The sequence below is a fragment of the Trichogramma pretiosum genome, unplaced genomic scaffold (genome assembly GCF_000599845.2).
Source record: "Trichogramma pretiosum strain Unisexual culture from Peru unplaced genomic scaffold, Tpre_2.0 scaffold128, whole genome shotgun sequence".
NCBI lineage: Eukaryota > Metazoa > Arthropoda > Insecta > Hymenoptera > Trichogrammatidae > Trichogramma > Trichogramma pretiosum.
The window spans coordinates 92,543-109,783 of NW_019640818.1; the positions used below are offsets into that span (position 1 = coordinate 92,543).

A 17,241-nucleotide genomic window follows, 5' to 3' on the forward strand; every position below is an offset into this window, starting at 1 on the left:
AATTATTTCCGAAAGTTGGTCGATTTGCAAAACAAAGAAGAATTGCAACTAAGCCAGCAACTAAGATTAGGCAGTGACGTGTTGATCCTAAAAATGAGAAGATAAAAGTTTCTTTGTCAGCGCAAGTTTTATGTAGAAGTTTTGCCGCAGCTTAGGAAACTTGTGAGTGTGATTTGGAGTTAGAAGAATCTGAAAGACCCAAGGCAACGGCAAGATTTTGTCGTATTGTAGACGAACGTTTCGACTCTCTAAATTTAGAATAGTTATTTATGAAACAAGTGCCCAAAAGGCGTTTTTGGGCATGGCCAGCACCGTGTCCTTTTTCGCACACTGTGCGCAAAAGGTGGGCACGTGTGGCATACAAAATATTATGCAATAGTATGGCAAAAAATGTATTTTTTCGCACATTTTTTAGTGTGCAAATAGTATATTTTGTAACAAGTGCGCGAATCAGGTGACTCATCTAGGAGTTGTTTTCACCTGAGCGTAGCGAGGGTGTAATGACTCCTGGGTGAGTCAACTTCCTCGCGGACTAGTTGCAAACGATATTTTTTAACTCTGCTTGCGAGAAACTAGGGTTTTCTGACGCTTTAAGGTTAGAACGCCCTTGTTTCACGCAGTGTTAAAAAAGTGTTTTTAGACACTCGTGTGCGGTAAAATGCCTCATTTTGGACACTGGTGTGTGGTAAAATGCCTCGTTAAAATTGAAGGTAGTTTTCGCTTACTATTGCATAAAATTTTGTATGCAACACGTGCACAGCTTTTATACTTTAAAACCTGTATGACCTGAAAGGTTGAAATTTTGACATAAAAATTATTCGATGAGATCTAAAACTCGCGGAAAGCTCTAGACCCTTTTCAAATGACATGGAAAAGAGTCAACCAACTTATTGAAAGGATGCACGCATACTTTTGTAGCATGTGAGAATTTACAAGAAGCCATATGATATAAATTAATAAAGAAACTGTTTTGGAAATTACACGGAAGCCATATTTTCCTTTGCTCTTCATGAATATCTTTTAAGGACGATGGCAGTAGTAAAAAAGCTTATTCATTTTATGACAAAAAAGCATGTACTTATTCATAGGTTTTTCTAAATGTACACAAAGCAACGGGCTTTGGATACGTAAAATATCACGTAACCAGTTAAAGTCAGTTAAGTCCGTGAGGCCTTTTATTTCCTTTTTTATACACTTTCGAAACATACCTGAAATAGTATGGAAAAATATTAAGTATTAATTGGAAAGTAAACCAAAAATTTACCTGAATGTATGTTCTTTGTTGCTGAAGAGGCGGTAGAGGTGAAGATGCTTTTATGCTAACATCTTGTAAATGCGGTTTGGTAGGTTCTGTGTGAATAAAAATTTTTTAGTTTTTTATAATCAATAAGTTGTTTTATATGTAATTTTTACAAATTAATTTTTTTTTAACTTCTATTCATAATTATACCACGACATCAAAAACATTTAACTATTTTATCATTACTACCTATTCCTCCTAAAGACAAGCATGTAGAGAGACCATTTTTTATCTGACCATTCCAGAATGTTTTACGTATCTCTACATTACAATGGCGATTAAGCGTCGTATCACTTATGAGTTATAACTCATCTACTTATAATTAAATCTTTCGGAGCACCAGTAGTAAAGATTAAAAAAGTAAACGTTTTCATGATTACAATAGAATCACTAAGAAAATGATTTTTATTAATGTATCAAATATTTCAATTATAATTATTATTACATACGACTTAGCCTATAGATTTTCGGGATTTCAATATTGTCTTTCAAGAAAGTTTGTTTGATTTGTCGTCTTTTATGATGCACCCTTCAACTACGGAGTGTTGAATGATATAACCTACTCTTGGCTGATTATTACCAACGAAGAACTTTTGTATGAATTATTTCTAGGTTTTAAACGATCTCAAATGATGCAGCGTGTGTCCTTGCGAGTACTATCCCTTAGACTATGCGAGCGATCAATGTTTCACGAACTCAGCGAGAAAATCAATATTATCGTGTATAGAGAAAAACATGTAACATTTTTAATTTCGCACATAACGATTTCACTCTCTAAATGAATGTCAAAGACGCTAGTCTATGTCGAGTAAAATAGGTAAACAGCGAAAATAATTTTTGATTTGGGACAGCGTACAATAGCGAGTCAACAATTCTATAATTATAGACTGAACAAATTAACAATACAATTAAATGGTGCGGCGAGCTGAAAATACGAAAACACATAAATTTAAACAAGCAACAATAATATGACACTGAAGCGAGCTGAAAACACAAATACACATGGGTCAAAATAATACTTTTTTACAAAACCGTGCGCATGTATGTCACCGATTTTGATGCGCTTTTGGTATATTATAGTACATGTGAAAAAAGTGCCAAAACCAAAATTTTGGACCCTCTCCCCCCTCCTACCCCCAATTCCGGTATAAACGTCTATTTTTTATTTATATCTATATTCTGAAGCCCTGAAGTAATTAAAACCGCTTTTTTTTAACGAAAATTATTTTTTTATAACGATACGGAGCCTCCAAAAATCTGGAAAAATTATTTTCTAGTTTTTTTAATCAAAATGCATAACCTCAAATTTTTTCAGATTTTTTAATTGAAGGTGATAACTTCTAGAGCCAAAAAATGTTTTTTTTGAATTTCTTGTCAAATTTTAATAAATTTTGACCGTTTTAAGTTTTCGATTGAGGCTGTTAAGCTCAATCTAAAGCATCAAAATAGTTTTATTATTCCTTAAAGTCTTCGGAAATGTCTTCAGAATTTTGCATTGATCTTTGTGATGCTCAAGATTTAACTAAAAGGGTACAATCGAAAACTTGAAACGGTCAAAATTTATTAAAATTTGACAAAGAATACAAAAAAAATATTTTCAAATTTTTTTACCGTAACCATTGGGTTCTAGGAACCTATTTGGTTAAAAATAGCATTTTACAGCTCTAGAATTTATCGCCTTCAGTTAAAAAATCTGCAAAAATTTGAGGTTATGCATTTTGATTAAAAAAACTTGAAAATAATTTTTTCAGATTTTTGAGGCTCCGTATCGTCCTAAAAAAATAATTTTTGTTAAAAAATGTGGTTTTTGGCTTCAAAAGATGTGTTAGGTAATCTCAAAAAATCTGAAAAATATTGAGGTTATGTTTTCCGATGCGATAAAAAACTAAAAAAATTTCCGAGTTCTACATCGGCTCATATCGCCATATCTCGATTTTCAGAATTTTTAATGATTTTATCTGAAGGCTTGAAGAACTCAAAAAATCTGAAAAAATTCTTAGGAATGTTTGAATTGTTGAAAAGTATTTTTATGAATTTTTTCAGATTTTTTAATTACTTCAGGGCTTCAGAATATAGATATAAATAAAAAATAGACGTTTATACCGGAAGTGGGGGTAGGAGGGGGAGAGGGTCCAAAATTTTGGTTTTGGCACTTTTTTCACATGTACTATAATATACCAAAAGTGCGTCAAAATCGGTGACATACGTGCGCTCGGTTTTGTAAAAAGTATAATTTTGACCCACATATCGTCACCCCAGTGCAAAAACCGCACTAATAAAGTCGAGTGGCAAAAATATGCCTTATTCGTGGGCGACAGCATAGCGAGTGCTTAGTGGCGCTCAGCGGCAAGAACGTGTCTATTCGGTGCCGAATCTTTTGCGCTTCGATTTTAAGTTGGCAGCACTGCTAGATTCACCAGCTCATCTGAGTAGAGTCACGCGCTTTTGCCTTCGTCTGCAGTTCACTGTTTGTATACATATAAGTTGAAGTATTAAAAATGTATGGTCGTTGCATTGTGCTGTGTCGCCGCATCAAGTCAAACAGGTAAGTATGAATTGTTCATCTAGTTTCTAATCTAATTAATTTGTTGCAATTCTATATCTAAGCTTGAACAAAACGATACTGTTGCAATACTTTGTTGCAATTTCTATTCTCTTTCTATATTTCAATTCTTCTTTACGTAATCTAACTAATAAGTTACCCATTTTTGCAACTTCTAATTGCTTCCTCATAGAGGAAGTCCTGTGATAGGCTTGAAATCGAGATTTGGAACCAGACGTCGTAGGACAATTTGGTTTACATATTTGGAAACTACATTGAATTACCAACAAATGTCTGTATGAGTTTTTGTTTTCTCGGCTTTTTGGCTAACATAGAAATGATCGTCTGGTAGTTAGGACACTAGACATTGAATTAAAATTTAAAATTACGAATTTTCACGTTAATAACCGATGCCTTTTATTAATATTATTTTTTATGAGGAAGTTCTTTGCCAATAATTTTTTTTGTGTTGCATATGACTGGTGGCAATTACATCCAGAGTATGCGAAGAAGTGGGCAGCAGGCAAAAATAATTTGAATGCTCAACAAAGACAGCGACGACGATAACAGCAGCAGCATCAATAACAACAGCAACAACAAGCTCAGCTATCAAAAGGGTTGGTTTGAAAGTTAAGGGATAAAGAGTAGATCAATACTGAGTTCGACACAAATGCTATCAGTACAAACGCAACACCTCAGATCTCTTCACAGTTTGTACAAAATAGTTCTGAGATATAGAGTTTGTACGGTGCCAATACAATTTTTATATAATACCTCAGATCTGTTTTGCACAAACTGTGTGTTCAAGTATCCGCCCTCTGTACGTCGGTATTATCGCGATGCCCGATGAGATGCGCAGAAATGTGCGTAATTTGGAATCCTCCAGTCTGGACCGGCTTAGCCTCACTGTTCAGCTTGCCTCGGTTCCGTGCGGATCGCACGAAGAGAGAGGCCTCTCAAGTATCTCACCGCTGCTCTGTTCTGTGTCCGCACTTGCTCCAGCTGCTAGGTCCGGTCCAGTCTTCAGGACACGTAACTCACTCGAGATATATTAATCTACCAGGTCGCATGTCAATTATTGATTGTACTTCATCGTCCATTTAAATTATTACTTTTTTTTGTTCTATTAATAATAAGCTCGATCCCAGCATTAAGTAACGTTATCTGCTTTTTTCATTTGTCGCCTAGCCATTCCACCTCTTGCTCGAGTGCATTCCCAATTAGTTGCTCCGATTCTTTACGTACAGTACGATTGTACGTGAATCGTCAACACTGTGAACAGATCTGAGATGTTGCATTTGTACCAACAGCATTTGTGTCTATCTCAGTCTTGATCGACTCTTTATCCCTAAACTCTCAAACCAACCCTTTTGATAGCTGAGCTTATTGTTGCTGTTGTTGTTGATGCTGCTACTGTTATTGTCGTTGCTGTCTTTGACGCAGCGTTCAAATTATTTTCGCCTGCTGCCTGCTTCTTCGCATATAGAAAGCGTATAGAAATTGCAACAAAGTATTGCAACGGTATCGTTTTGTTCAAGGTTAAATATAGAATTACAACAAATTAATTAGATAAGAAACTAGATGAACAATTCATACTTACCTGTTTGACTTGATGCGACGACACAGCACAACGCAACGACCATACATTTTTAATACTTCAACTTATATATATACAAACAGTGAACTGCAGACGAAGGCAAAAGCGCGTGTCTGTGCCGAGTTGAGCTGGTGATGTTTAGCAGTGCTGCCAACTTAAAATCGAAGCGTAAAAGATTCGGCGCCGAATAGACACCTACTTGCCGCCGCGCTTGAATAGAACACGTTCTTGCCGCTGAGCGCCACTAAGCACTCACTAAGCTGTCCCCCTCGAATAAGGCATGTTTTTGTCACTCGACTTTATTAGAGCGGTTTTTGTACTGGAGCGACGATATATACATACACGCAAAAATGAAATAAAGTTAAAAAAATGACGAGGATAAATAGTCGCCAGGATAAATGGTCCAGGTTGAGTTGTCAAAAGATGATTTGTCCAGCACTCCTAAATTTCGTATGAATAATTTATTTTTTCTATTTGTATATAAATGAATCAGTTTTATGCAATAATTTTGAATAGGTCAACTAATGATTCATGTAATCCATCCAAGATTTTATGTTTACATATCTTGTACATAATAGTTATTTTACAAAATAATAAAGGTAATAATATTAAAATATACATCGTAATACATGAAAAATATACATATATATTTACCGAGTGTACGGAAGACGATAGGTCGACTTCGCAGTTTTTTGTTATCTTTAACAGCAGTAACAACTAACTGGTATTGAGTATTAGATCGGAGATTACCAAGTGTGATAGCTTCACTATTACCAGCTACTACAGCAACTACCCTGTAACTAACCATTTTTAATTATTTTTCGTTTATAGAATAAGGTTTTTTTTGTTAAAGGTTGGCAACAAGGAAACAAATTATAGTCTTAAAAATAGAGAGGGATATCAATTATATCTTTGATCATTTTTAAGGTTACTAAATTTTTTTTAATAAATTAATTTTTACAATAATCTTAGAAGGAAACAGACTCGTGATTTTCGGAAATAAGTTTGAGAGAAAAATGTAAAGAAGTATAAATGTCAGAAATTGTTGTTTTTTTTTTTTCGTTTCCTGCAATTTCGATGTTGAATTAATTGTCAAATTTTAATCGAGAAGTGCTATTTATACATATTTGTGTATATGGGCTGTATCGCGTCAACTGTCCCCCCTCAAAAATATGAAATAAAAACTAAGTACGTACTTTTGAAGAGGTAATTAAAAAATGAAAATCCTGAACGTTTCAACCCTATAGGTGCATCCGTCATGGATCTTCAGGGGCTCAAAATTGTAATTTCATTTTTCAAATTTTATTCTGCTTTCCAAGGGTGAATATGAAGAAATTGTTGAAACATGATTTTTGATGTAAAATTTGATGAGGAATTCAAATTTATAATCCAAAATCAATTTATTATCAAAAATAAACATGTTCATATTCACCGATTAGGCTTGACGCGATATAGCCCATATGTTAATGCGCAGTCAAACTTTCACGTAAGCTGCCGTTCGCACTAAAATTGAAACAAACGTTCTTATAACCGTATCGTATAACCAACCGTTAAACCATTTTTTTATAACCAGCTTGACCATCTTATTGTTAATATGTAAAAATTTACTATCACCTGAGTTCAGCATTTGTATTAAATCACTTTGATTAAGGGGTTACATAACTTTGTGAAACAGAACTTTTTTTTTCATGAAAAATTATATTTTAAAAACCAAAAGTTTGATCAATTTGAAATTTTTACGCAATGATGTTTATCCATTAGACAGAAACTGTAAAAAAAATTGCAGAAGAATATATTGAAAATTGTTGATTTTCCATCAGTTTTCCTCGGTCATCCTGTTCTGTTGCGGTAGGCAGGATATTTCCTAACAGGATCATCGGAAACCAAAAAGTCTACATATTTCTTAAAGCTTATACTCTTGGCTGAGTGAAATTGAGTAAAAATTCGCACATTTTCGACAAAAAAATAATGTCCTGTATACAAAGCTATGTAACCCCTTAAATATTAATATGTCCCTCAATATAAATACTTATTAATGTCCAAATAATTCTTAATCAGCAATTATCATTGCTAAAATTTGTGATATTTTGTGTTGGATGTGATTATTGTGAAAATTGTTTTTTAAGAGTGATTTTTTGAATATTGTGTTCATCAAATGGGTACAATATTATCACGGATTTTAGATGCAGTATAGTCGGTGCTACTACTTATTACCAAAAAAACCGTGGCCATTGCAGAAGTCACTAATTCAGTGAGGGTATTAATGCATTCTTTCACATCCTAAACAAACTTCATCGACATCGGTAGCATCATGCGAAATCGGACCAGGTGGCTTTAAATAGCAAAGCGTACGCGACAAAAATAACATAAGTACGTAATTAGATTTTTAACATACTCGCCCGTTTGAGGCTTATTACGCGCTGAGCAAGCTGTGTGGGTAATAGGGTTTCGTACAGTTGAGCAGCGCTATTCGGCTGTAATGATTCTACTAGGCTGTATTAGGCCTATTACAGCCGAGTAGGACTTCAATACAGTCGAGGACGGCATTGAAAAGATTCACCGCTATTCTGACCGGCGAGGTATCTCGCGCGACGTAGCTCATAACCTAGCATTGATCTATCGAACGAACAAACACCTCCGTTGATCAAGATGAACTTTGAATCTATTCACAAACAGTAACAGTGACTTTAAAAATGCAGACGAGCGAGCGTCAGCGAGCGAGGTAATTCGCTAGTATAAATAAAGAACTGCAAGAATTGGTTGAACAAGCAAAGTCGAACATCATTCCAGTGCAGTCCACAGCTCTTTGTTTACATGCTAAATAACTTTTTTTCATAAATATATATAAACTAGGGGGGCTCCACCCACTTGAGGAGGGGAGCGTGGATAAGGCGAGCCATCAAAATACAGTGAAAAATGAAACAATTTTACGTTATTTGGAGGGGCGGGAGAAGGAGGGGATCCAAGAGGCGGCGGGACCTTATTAACGTCTATATTGGGATTGCACTTTGGTCGCGTCGCGAGTTTTCTAAGCGCACGTGCGTTAGCCTACGCGTTCCCAAGTGCCTACGCGAATAATAGACTGATCTCGCGTGTACCTCGACTCCGTCCCAATACAGTCTTACCGAAGCGAGGATGAAATTTAATTAATCGAATTCGACACGGGATAGGTGATGTCGTACAAATCAATAACAGTGAATATCAGATAGGTGTCATTTATTGAATGACTAGCTTTACTTTTCAGTACACAGTACTCTTTTATAAATGATGACTCTGTAACTTATAACGCCCGAATTAGGTGATACAAGCTCACTGACTACTTCCACTTGTGAAGCTTGGTCAGCCTTGCTTGTTGACCCTACATGGACTTTACCTTAAGAGTTGATGTTGACTTGTTGAGAGCTGCTCCTGGGGCCCCACTTGAACGTGATGGTTGGTCCCTGCACATGAATTTCGCTAGAGACCTCACAATTATGGGGTTACCCGAAATGAATGAAATGTATTCACTCTGTCTCTCCCTTGCATAGAGCACGGTTGATGTCAAACATAAGTTGAAACAGAGTGAATTGTGCAAGAGCTTATTAAACTTTAAGACCTGGTCCGGAACCTCTTGTACTTGATGAGGTGAAATCTAGTAGCGTCGCTACTCACATTGGCTACGATTCGCTATATTTTGCCTTAAAACACACGAATCCCTGAACAATGTGCACGTCTGCTTGTCAATCGCGCTGCGGTGCGCACTCACGATGATTTTACAGGCGTGAATTCACGATTAGCCGCGCGATCAACCACACGACAGAAAACTCTCGTGCCGCGTACTCAATCCCGGTCTCGACTTTTTATTTATTCGCGCGTCGCGAGAGTTTGGTTCCCGAGAATAAATAATAATCGATAAATGATTAACTATGTCGCACAAATCTAAGTTTTGATAACACTTAATTATGCCGAAAGCGAATTTTACTATCAGAACGATTATATTAAACTCAACTCAACGCGCTGGCCTTTGAACTCCCATTCTCCTTACGCGTTGCCAATGTGAGTGGGGCGCTCTCCTTCTTTCTTTCCTCTTACTAGGGAGTAATAAGTGAGAGTTAATTTCTGGGTCACGTGAGCTACGTCGCGAGAGCAGTGACATCGAGGACTCGCACTTGCTCGGCTTTCCTTCCTCTGTCTCTCTCTTTCTTGCTCGCTGCGTTCACGGACTTTCTTCACAACAAAACTCATTTGTGTGGTCGCAATATATATATTAGATATGCACTTTTTAGCTCCTCAAAAAGGCGGATATGTAGAAAAATTTTGTACACATCAAGAGCTGTGTATGCCGTGCTGTTACCGTCGAGGAGATTGTTTGGTGGTGGGGACAGCAGGCTCTGAGATCGCCTACGCGACTGCGGATTCAACGCGCTTGTCATTAGGTCTTAAATATGTCCACGGCTTAAATAATATATTTCAGTGTTGATTTGAAACTACTTAAAAAAATATAAATTTATTAAGTATTTACACACCTGGCATCTGTTGGTTTATAAATGACGTCGTATTTCTCAACATGGTCTGTATGATTAGTGCTCCATGAAACACGAACAGAAGTTGGACTTAAAAACATAACGGTGATGTTTTCTGGCATTCCAATCATTCCGGTTGATGAACCTATAATAATCAATCGTATTGAGATATTTCCTATATCTTATAATCAAATTATAATTAAATTTTGTTTCAAAAATAAAATTTGAATATAAACTTTGTGACGATGTCACAGAGCGTCAAATGACGCAAAGTATACGAACACGAGCGTGTGAATGAGTGACAGTTATGCGCAAAGTTACGCGCATGCTCCTTTTCGCTCAATTCAAATCCGCGCTCATGCCTTAACGCGCTAATGATAATTTCGCGTTACAACGCAAATCGAGCGCTTCGCGTGTTGATGCAATTGAGAGATGCGTGAAAATGCACATGAATATTCGCAATGGAGCCGTTATAGCAAGTAGACTTATTTAGAGGTGAAGGCGTATTTGTGAGTTGCTCGCAAGAAAGTACGAGACGAGGCGAAGCGAATACGCTGTACAACGACACGAGTACGCACCGTCCGAGGGCGAGCATGAACTGAGGTTCAGACCATCATACGTTTCAACTTATATCGATCCCAAAAATGTGGAAAAGGTACCTGAACTTATTAAAATAGAACACAGTGAGATTTTTTTCAATTAATTGAAAAATTGCTATCATTGACGGTTATTCCTTGCGATTAATTTTGATTAAACTTTATGAATTCAAAAATTGAAAAAATTATAATTAACGAATTTTCGTCAAACACGTTGACCTTTTCAAGGAAACCATTTTAAAACACTGTTTACATGGGACAAAGAGTCACAATTAAGCTCTAACATAAAAAATTGAACTTGAGGAATTCTAAGATGCATTGAAAACTCAAATGGAATAACGACGCTGGATCGTCATTTGAGCTTTATAAATAAAGAAGCTTTGTTGTTAGTAATGTAGGGTCAATACTTGTTCGATGGCGTTTGACCAAGAAAAACTCTGACCTAAGCTCACAAATCTAAATTTTATTAATTTTTTGCTAATACTTTTTATTGCAACATGACTCTTCCACTTAAAATAACAATATATCACAAACACTAAATGCCATATTTATGCATAAAATTAGAAGAAAAATAATTTTAATTATTCTAATTGTTATGGCCATATTTAAGTATCAGCTGAAACGCCATCTTGTCCCTTTGAGTACACTACATCCATACACATAAACTAACGGTATTTTTGGTCACGATATAACTTTTCTTTAATTTAATTCGATGATATTATTTATATTAAGTAAGTTATTCACATAAGGTATCAAAAGTACTCACCGACAATGCAAGCTCCATGAAGTACAAGCAAAGAGGCCCAAAGGACCATACCGCCTTGACAAAAAGAAATAGGAAATATCTTATACTAGTTCGAGCGTAATCTAATGCTGTATTCTAAAATCTTCTATTTAATATAAAATTTTACTGTCAAGTAACTAACATCTCTCGTAGATGTAATTCATCACTGAATTATTCGACGTTTTATTTATGTTACTGTGAAATCATAAATATTTTATTAATACTTTTGTTTTCCAAGTATTTTTCAAAAAATTATTAAAAGTACAAGGGTTTTAGGAAATAATTGCAGAAATTTTTCAATGATCAAAAATATGTTATGATTTATAATAATAATAGTAACAATTCCAAAAAACCGAATGAGACTCATAAAAAAAGAGTTCTCTACGATTTTTTAGCACCCTGTAGACTGTTTCAAAGTTTAATGGAGTTACGTGTTAGCCAATACAGGATTCTTTGTGCACTCTTTTTAACAATCCTTTCCTTGGTGATACAAACAATAAGCAAAATTAGGCTAAATTAACAATTATAAGACGCAATTAAATAATAGTGCATTTAAAATATAATAACCAAGATTATATACAAGCATGGATACAATTAATAGCAATAAGTATAAAAATATATTTGATAAGCACAATAAAGATGTAAAAGTTATTCCGAATTCTGATGCCGCCTCAAATAGTGTCCAAGCACCATGTCGAAAGCTCGGGAGAAGTCGATGACGACCATCAAGGTGACCTCTCCCCACTCTCAACACCACCGTACAAGCCATCCACCACACTTATAAGCGTAATCTGGGTACTGTGACATATACGGAAGCTGGACTGAAAGTCATCGAGGAAACCACACTCTTCCACAAAGTTGCTCATTCTATTGAGGGCCACAAACACAAATAAATTCTCGATAGCAAGCAAAGTATGCTTATCGATCGCAAATGACTCGCATCGAGCGGCTATCGCTTAGGCAGCGAGCGCACCAGCGTTTCTTTCCCAAGTCTTGAAAATGTACCGACCCGAAACGAGGCAACACTGGATATGTGACATAGCACGGGCAGTAGATGAGGGAGACAGAGCCGCAGCTGATCAAGGCCTAGAGTATCTGCTCCCCGAGCGTTGGAGCGTGCGCGTTTGAAGGCATCGATAACTTTGCAGGCGTCGACATCAGCGAAGTAGATGCACTCCTCGGGTACCACCCTGACCATCAAACGAAACATGGGCACAGCGGCACGGTAATTATAATCTATTATATTGTGAAAACTCGCCTTGTGATCATGGTTAAAGTAATGACAGAATCATTCTTCTTGACGAGTGGTTCATTCACTCGTTGATTTAACTTGATTCTTTTTCTAGGCTGTTATAAGCAAGGATACTGCATAAAATGAGCTACATTGTACTTCACTAAATGGGTTTTCAGCATCTTCTTCTATGAACACTTTTGGTCCGTACATGAAAGGATTTCCGAGGCGTCTCTACTGAAAATAAGAGAAATATTATGACAACACAGCCACACAAAAAAAAAATTTCAAATCCACCGACCGGACCTAGTGCAGTTTATGTTTTTGGGGTCGCTGAATCCGAATCTGGGGTCGGTTTTTCAAGGTTGGCTCATTTTAGGGGTCATTTGAAGGTCAAATAATGGGAAAGTGGTAAAAAATCTGAAAAAATTCATACATAGGTTTTTGAGGACGCTGAATCCAAATCCGAGGTCGGATGATTTTCAGGAGGTCACCTTCAAGATCATTTAAAGGTCAAACTACAAGAATTCAGTAAAAATATCCTAAAAAATTACACTTATGTTTTGAGGGTCGCTCAATCTGAATGAGAGGTCATTTTGACAGTATCCGGCCATGTAAAGGTCATGTAAGGGTCATTTTAAGGTCAGATCACCAAAAAGGCTTAGAAAAATTTTAAAATACTCATTCATAGGTTTTCAAGGATGCTGAATTCAAATCTGAAGTCAGATGACAGATATGAAGTCACCTTCAAGGTCATTTCAATGAAAAATTAATACAAGAAAGAAAAATATTTTGAAAATATTTTTAATTTTGCATGCATTTTTTGTTTTTTGTTTTCGTAACGCATCTTTTATTCTTCAAACAATCGGCGTAATAGTTGTCGTTTGCATTTTTTGCCTCTCTTATTTTGACTGTCTCTCTCTTCAACATTCAGCCATCACCGCAAATCCTATCTACCTTGATATTGCTGCTCCATATGTTTTATGTCTTGATTGGACCATGCTCCTTGCTCGTCGCCAAAATCTCCATAGTTTTCTGGGGACTTATATGTATAGCTAAATAGAGAATACAGTTCATAAAACATATTACATTCTATTTCCCCAAAATGTCATGATGAATGCTACAAATATTGAGAATCTATTATTTCTCATAAATCCGATAAAAATTGTAACAAGAAATATTAGATGGACCATGGTACATGGGTTAGCTTAAAAAATTTTCAAGGTAATTACAGAAGCGATCATAGAAAAATTTTAATATCAATGATGACAAAACATTTCGACAAATGGAATGTAATATTTCTTATAAACTGTATTCCTTGCATACCTATACGCAGATCAGCTCCCAGAAGACTGTGGAGATTATAGCGACGGGCAAGGAGAATGGTTCCATCAAGACATAAAACATATGGAGCAGCGATATCAAGGTAGATGGGATGTTGCGATGATGGCTGATTACTGCTGGATGTAGAAGAGAAAGAGCCAATATAGAGGGACTAAACGAAAACAGCAACCTTTCCGCCGATCGTTTGAAGAAAAAAAGATGCATTACAAAAGAAAAAAGGAAAAAATCATGCAAAAAACCTTGATCTTGATAATATAATATCTGAATTCCTCAGCTCCAAAAACCTATACACAATCTTTTTCTGTTATTTTATCGCGTTCACTTGGTAACCCTTGATATGACCTTTAAATGGCCACCAATTGACCTTAAAATGACTAGGTATAGTCAATATGAACAATGATTGAGATTCAGCAACCCTCAAAATAGGAATGTGATTTTTTCGGATTTTTATATTGAATTCCCCAAGTTTGACATTCAAATGAACTAGAAGTCAAGGTCATAGGGATCATCTGGCTTCAGATTTGAATTCAGCATTCTTAAAAACCTATGAATTAGTATTTTCAGATTTTTTAAAGCTTTTTTCGTGGTCTGACCTTAAAATGACCTTCAAATGACCTTTACATGGCTGGATACAGTCAAAATGACCTCTGATTCAGCTTGAGCGACCATCAAAACATAGGTGTGATTTTTTCGGATATTTTTACTGAATTCTTGAAGTTGTACCTTCAAATGACCTTGAAGGTGACCTCCTGAAGGTCATCCAACCTCGGATTTGGATTCAGCATCCTCAAAAACCCAAGTATGAATTTTTTCAGATTTTTTACCACTTTCCCATTATTTGACCTTCAAATGACCCCTAAAATGAGCCAACCTTGAAAAACCGATCCCGGATTCGAATTCAGCGACCCCAAAAACATAAAGTCCACTAGTCCGGTCGGTGGATTTAAAAATTTTTTTTTTGTGTGTCTGTGTAATTAATCATAGCACTAAACTGACATAATCATGTATATGGACTATATCTCGTCAACTGTTCTCCCTTGAAAAAATGAAGTAAAAAATAAGTATGTACTTTTGAAGAGTTCATTGAAAAATGAAAACCCTGACAATTTTAGTCCCCTCGATCCCTCATAGATCTGCAGGGGCTCAAAATTAGAATTTCATTTTTTAAATTTTATTCTGCTTTCCAAGGGCGAACAAGAAAAAATTGTTAAAACGTGATTTTTATGTAAAATTTGATTAGTAATTCAGATTTGTTAACAAAACTCATAAAATTCGTTCATTAAAAACTCATTAAAATTCAAAAATAGCATAAAAGTAAAAAATATAAGCATGCTCCGTGTTCATGGATTATGTCAATATTGTAATAAGTTCATCGACTGACCCAATGATGACTTCTTCTAAATTTTGGTCATTCATCCAAAGTTGTATCATTGAACATATTTCCATAACGGCCTAATCGATGAATACTAATAAGTTTATTTTTTGACATTTATGCTATTTTTGAACTTTAATTGATTTTTAGGTTATACATATGATATTTGATAGAAATCTGAATTCAACAATTTTTTTATATTCAACCTTGGAAAGCAGAATGAAATTTAAAAAAATGAAATTCCAACTTTGATTCCCCGTAGATCCATGAGGGATGGATATTGTCTAGATTTTTTCAATGAACTTTTCAAAAATACATACTTTATTTTTACTTAATTTTTTCAAGGGGGTACAGTTAACGCGATATATCCCATATGAATATAAAATCAATTAAGAAATATATAAATAGAGTAATAGCGTGAAATTATTTACCGGTTTATAGAGCAATGTAGCAATGGCATACTTGAACTTCCAGTTTTCTTAGCTCTGCATGTACAGTGTAATTTAACAATTACTACATTAGATTGGATTTTCCACTCATGTAATGGGACTCTTACTGAATACGATTTGTTTAAATACATAACACTAAAATGTCAGAGGCTTGTTGTGATAAATTTAGGGTTTTCCTATACTATATGATGTGGCCCGCTGTATTTACGTTGAAACTTACAAGGAGACCTTCTCACCTTCGGGTCATGGATTTGCTCCAAAATTTTTTTGGGGTCTCCTGGTACCCTATACTGAAGCTCTCTGTGCTTAGTTTGATTTCATGGGCCTTAGGGCCCATTTTTTAGAGGATTTTCCACATTGTAAAAACATCTTTGTTATTTTCTATATCGATATAGAAGTACCTAAACGAAAAAGTGCAACGATAAAAAGTTTTTTAATTTTTCAAAGAATCTGCTTGAATTTTTTCAGAATTTTCGGGACCATCTATCACTTAATTCAAGAGGCCCAAATTTGACGCTTTTTCAGTAGATTTTAGGACTTCGTAAAGAGAATGGTAGATGGTCCCAAAAATTCTGAAAAAATTCAAGCAGATTCTTTGAAAAATTAAAAAACTTTTTATCGTTGCACTTTTTCGTTTAAGTACTTCTATATCGATATAGAAAATTACAAAGATGTTTTTATAATGTGGAAAATCCTCTAAAAAATGGGCCCTAAGGCCCAAGAGATCAAACTAAGCACAGAGAGCTTCAGTATAGAGTACCAGAAGACCCCAAAAAAATTTTGGAGCAAATCCATGACCCGAAGGTGAGAAGGTCTCCTTGTTAGTATGACCCGCATAATCATATACATAATCTATTTATAGCATCATTGTTTAAATTCAAGCCCTTGTTTTGAAACTCAACCCCTAATTGAAAGATAAGCAAAAGACGTATCGCAGCCTTAGAGTACCAATGCTATTTATAATGTAGCTTACAATGGCCAATTTGTCATCGTGATGTACTGACCAAGTCAGATTCCAGTAGTGTATGTATGCCGAGTTGAAAATAATTGCGTGAATATCCACGTGGAAATCCACGAGAATTAATTATCCACTTGGAAATCCACGAGAATTAATTATCCACTTGGAAATCCACGAGAATTAGTTATCCACGTGGATTATAGAGGGATTCCACGTGGATCATACAGGGATTCCACGTGGATTGTACAGGGATTCCGCGTGGATCGATCAAGGTTCGAAAAAAATGCAATCGCCACGGGCTTTCAACTGATCCATGTTGATTTTTTTTCAATCCTCGTTGATTTTGGACTTGTTCGCGAACACGCGCTCGAAACATCCAAGAGGTTTCGTCGATGAATCAACGCGGATTTTCCACTGATTCACGTTAATTTTTGTTCAATCCTCGTGGATTTTTGACTTGTTCTAGAGAACGCTAGAAGAATCCGCGAGGTCTCGTCAGTGAATCTTCTCGGATTTTCCACTGATCTTCGAGGATAATTGAATAACCCCGCTGGAAAAAATCAGAA

At 35.7% G+C, this 17,241-nt stretch overlaps 1 protein-coding gene across 4 annotated transcripts in view; it reads right to left on the bottom strand.

Moving 5' to 3' along the window:
- LOC106649726 overlaps window positions 1-17,241 on the bottom strand; it is a 64,511-nt gene that overhangs the window by 44,339 nt on the left and 2,931 nt on the right. For 3 of the 4 annotated variants that reach the window (XM_023462555.1, XM_023462556.1, XM_023462559.1), the window contains 4 exons: window positions 11,304-11,516; window positions 9,945-10,086; window positions 6,094-6,239; window positions 1,265-1,350 (listed from right to left, as the gene is read on the bottom strand). In XM_023462555.1, the coding sequence (XP_023318323.1) occupies window positions 1,265-1,350; window positions 6,094-6,239; window positions 9,945-10,086; window positions 11,304-11,352 (423 nt within the window). In that variant the 5' untranslated portion in view covers window positions 11,353-11,516. The remainder of the gene's footprint in view (window positions 1-1,264; window positions 1,351-6,093; window positions 6,240-9,944; window positions 10,087-11,303; window positions 11,517-17,241) is intronic. The other variant, XM_023462562.1, reaches the window with a different exon arrangement.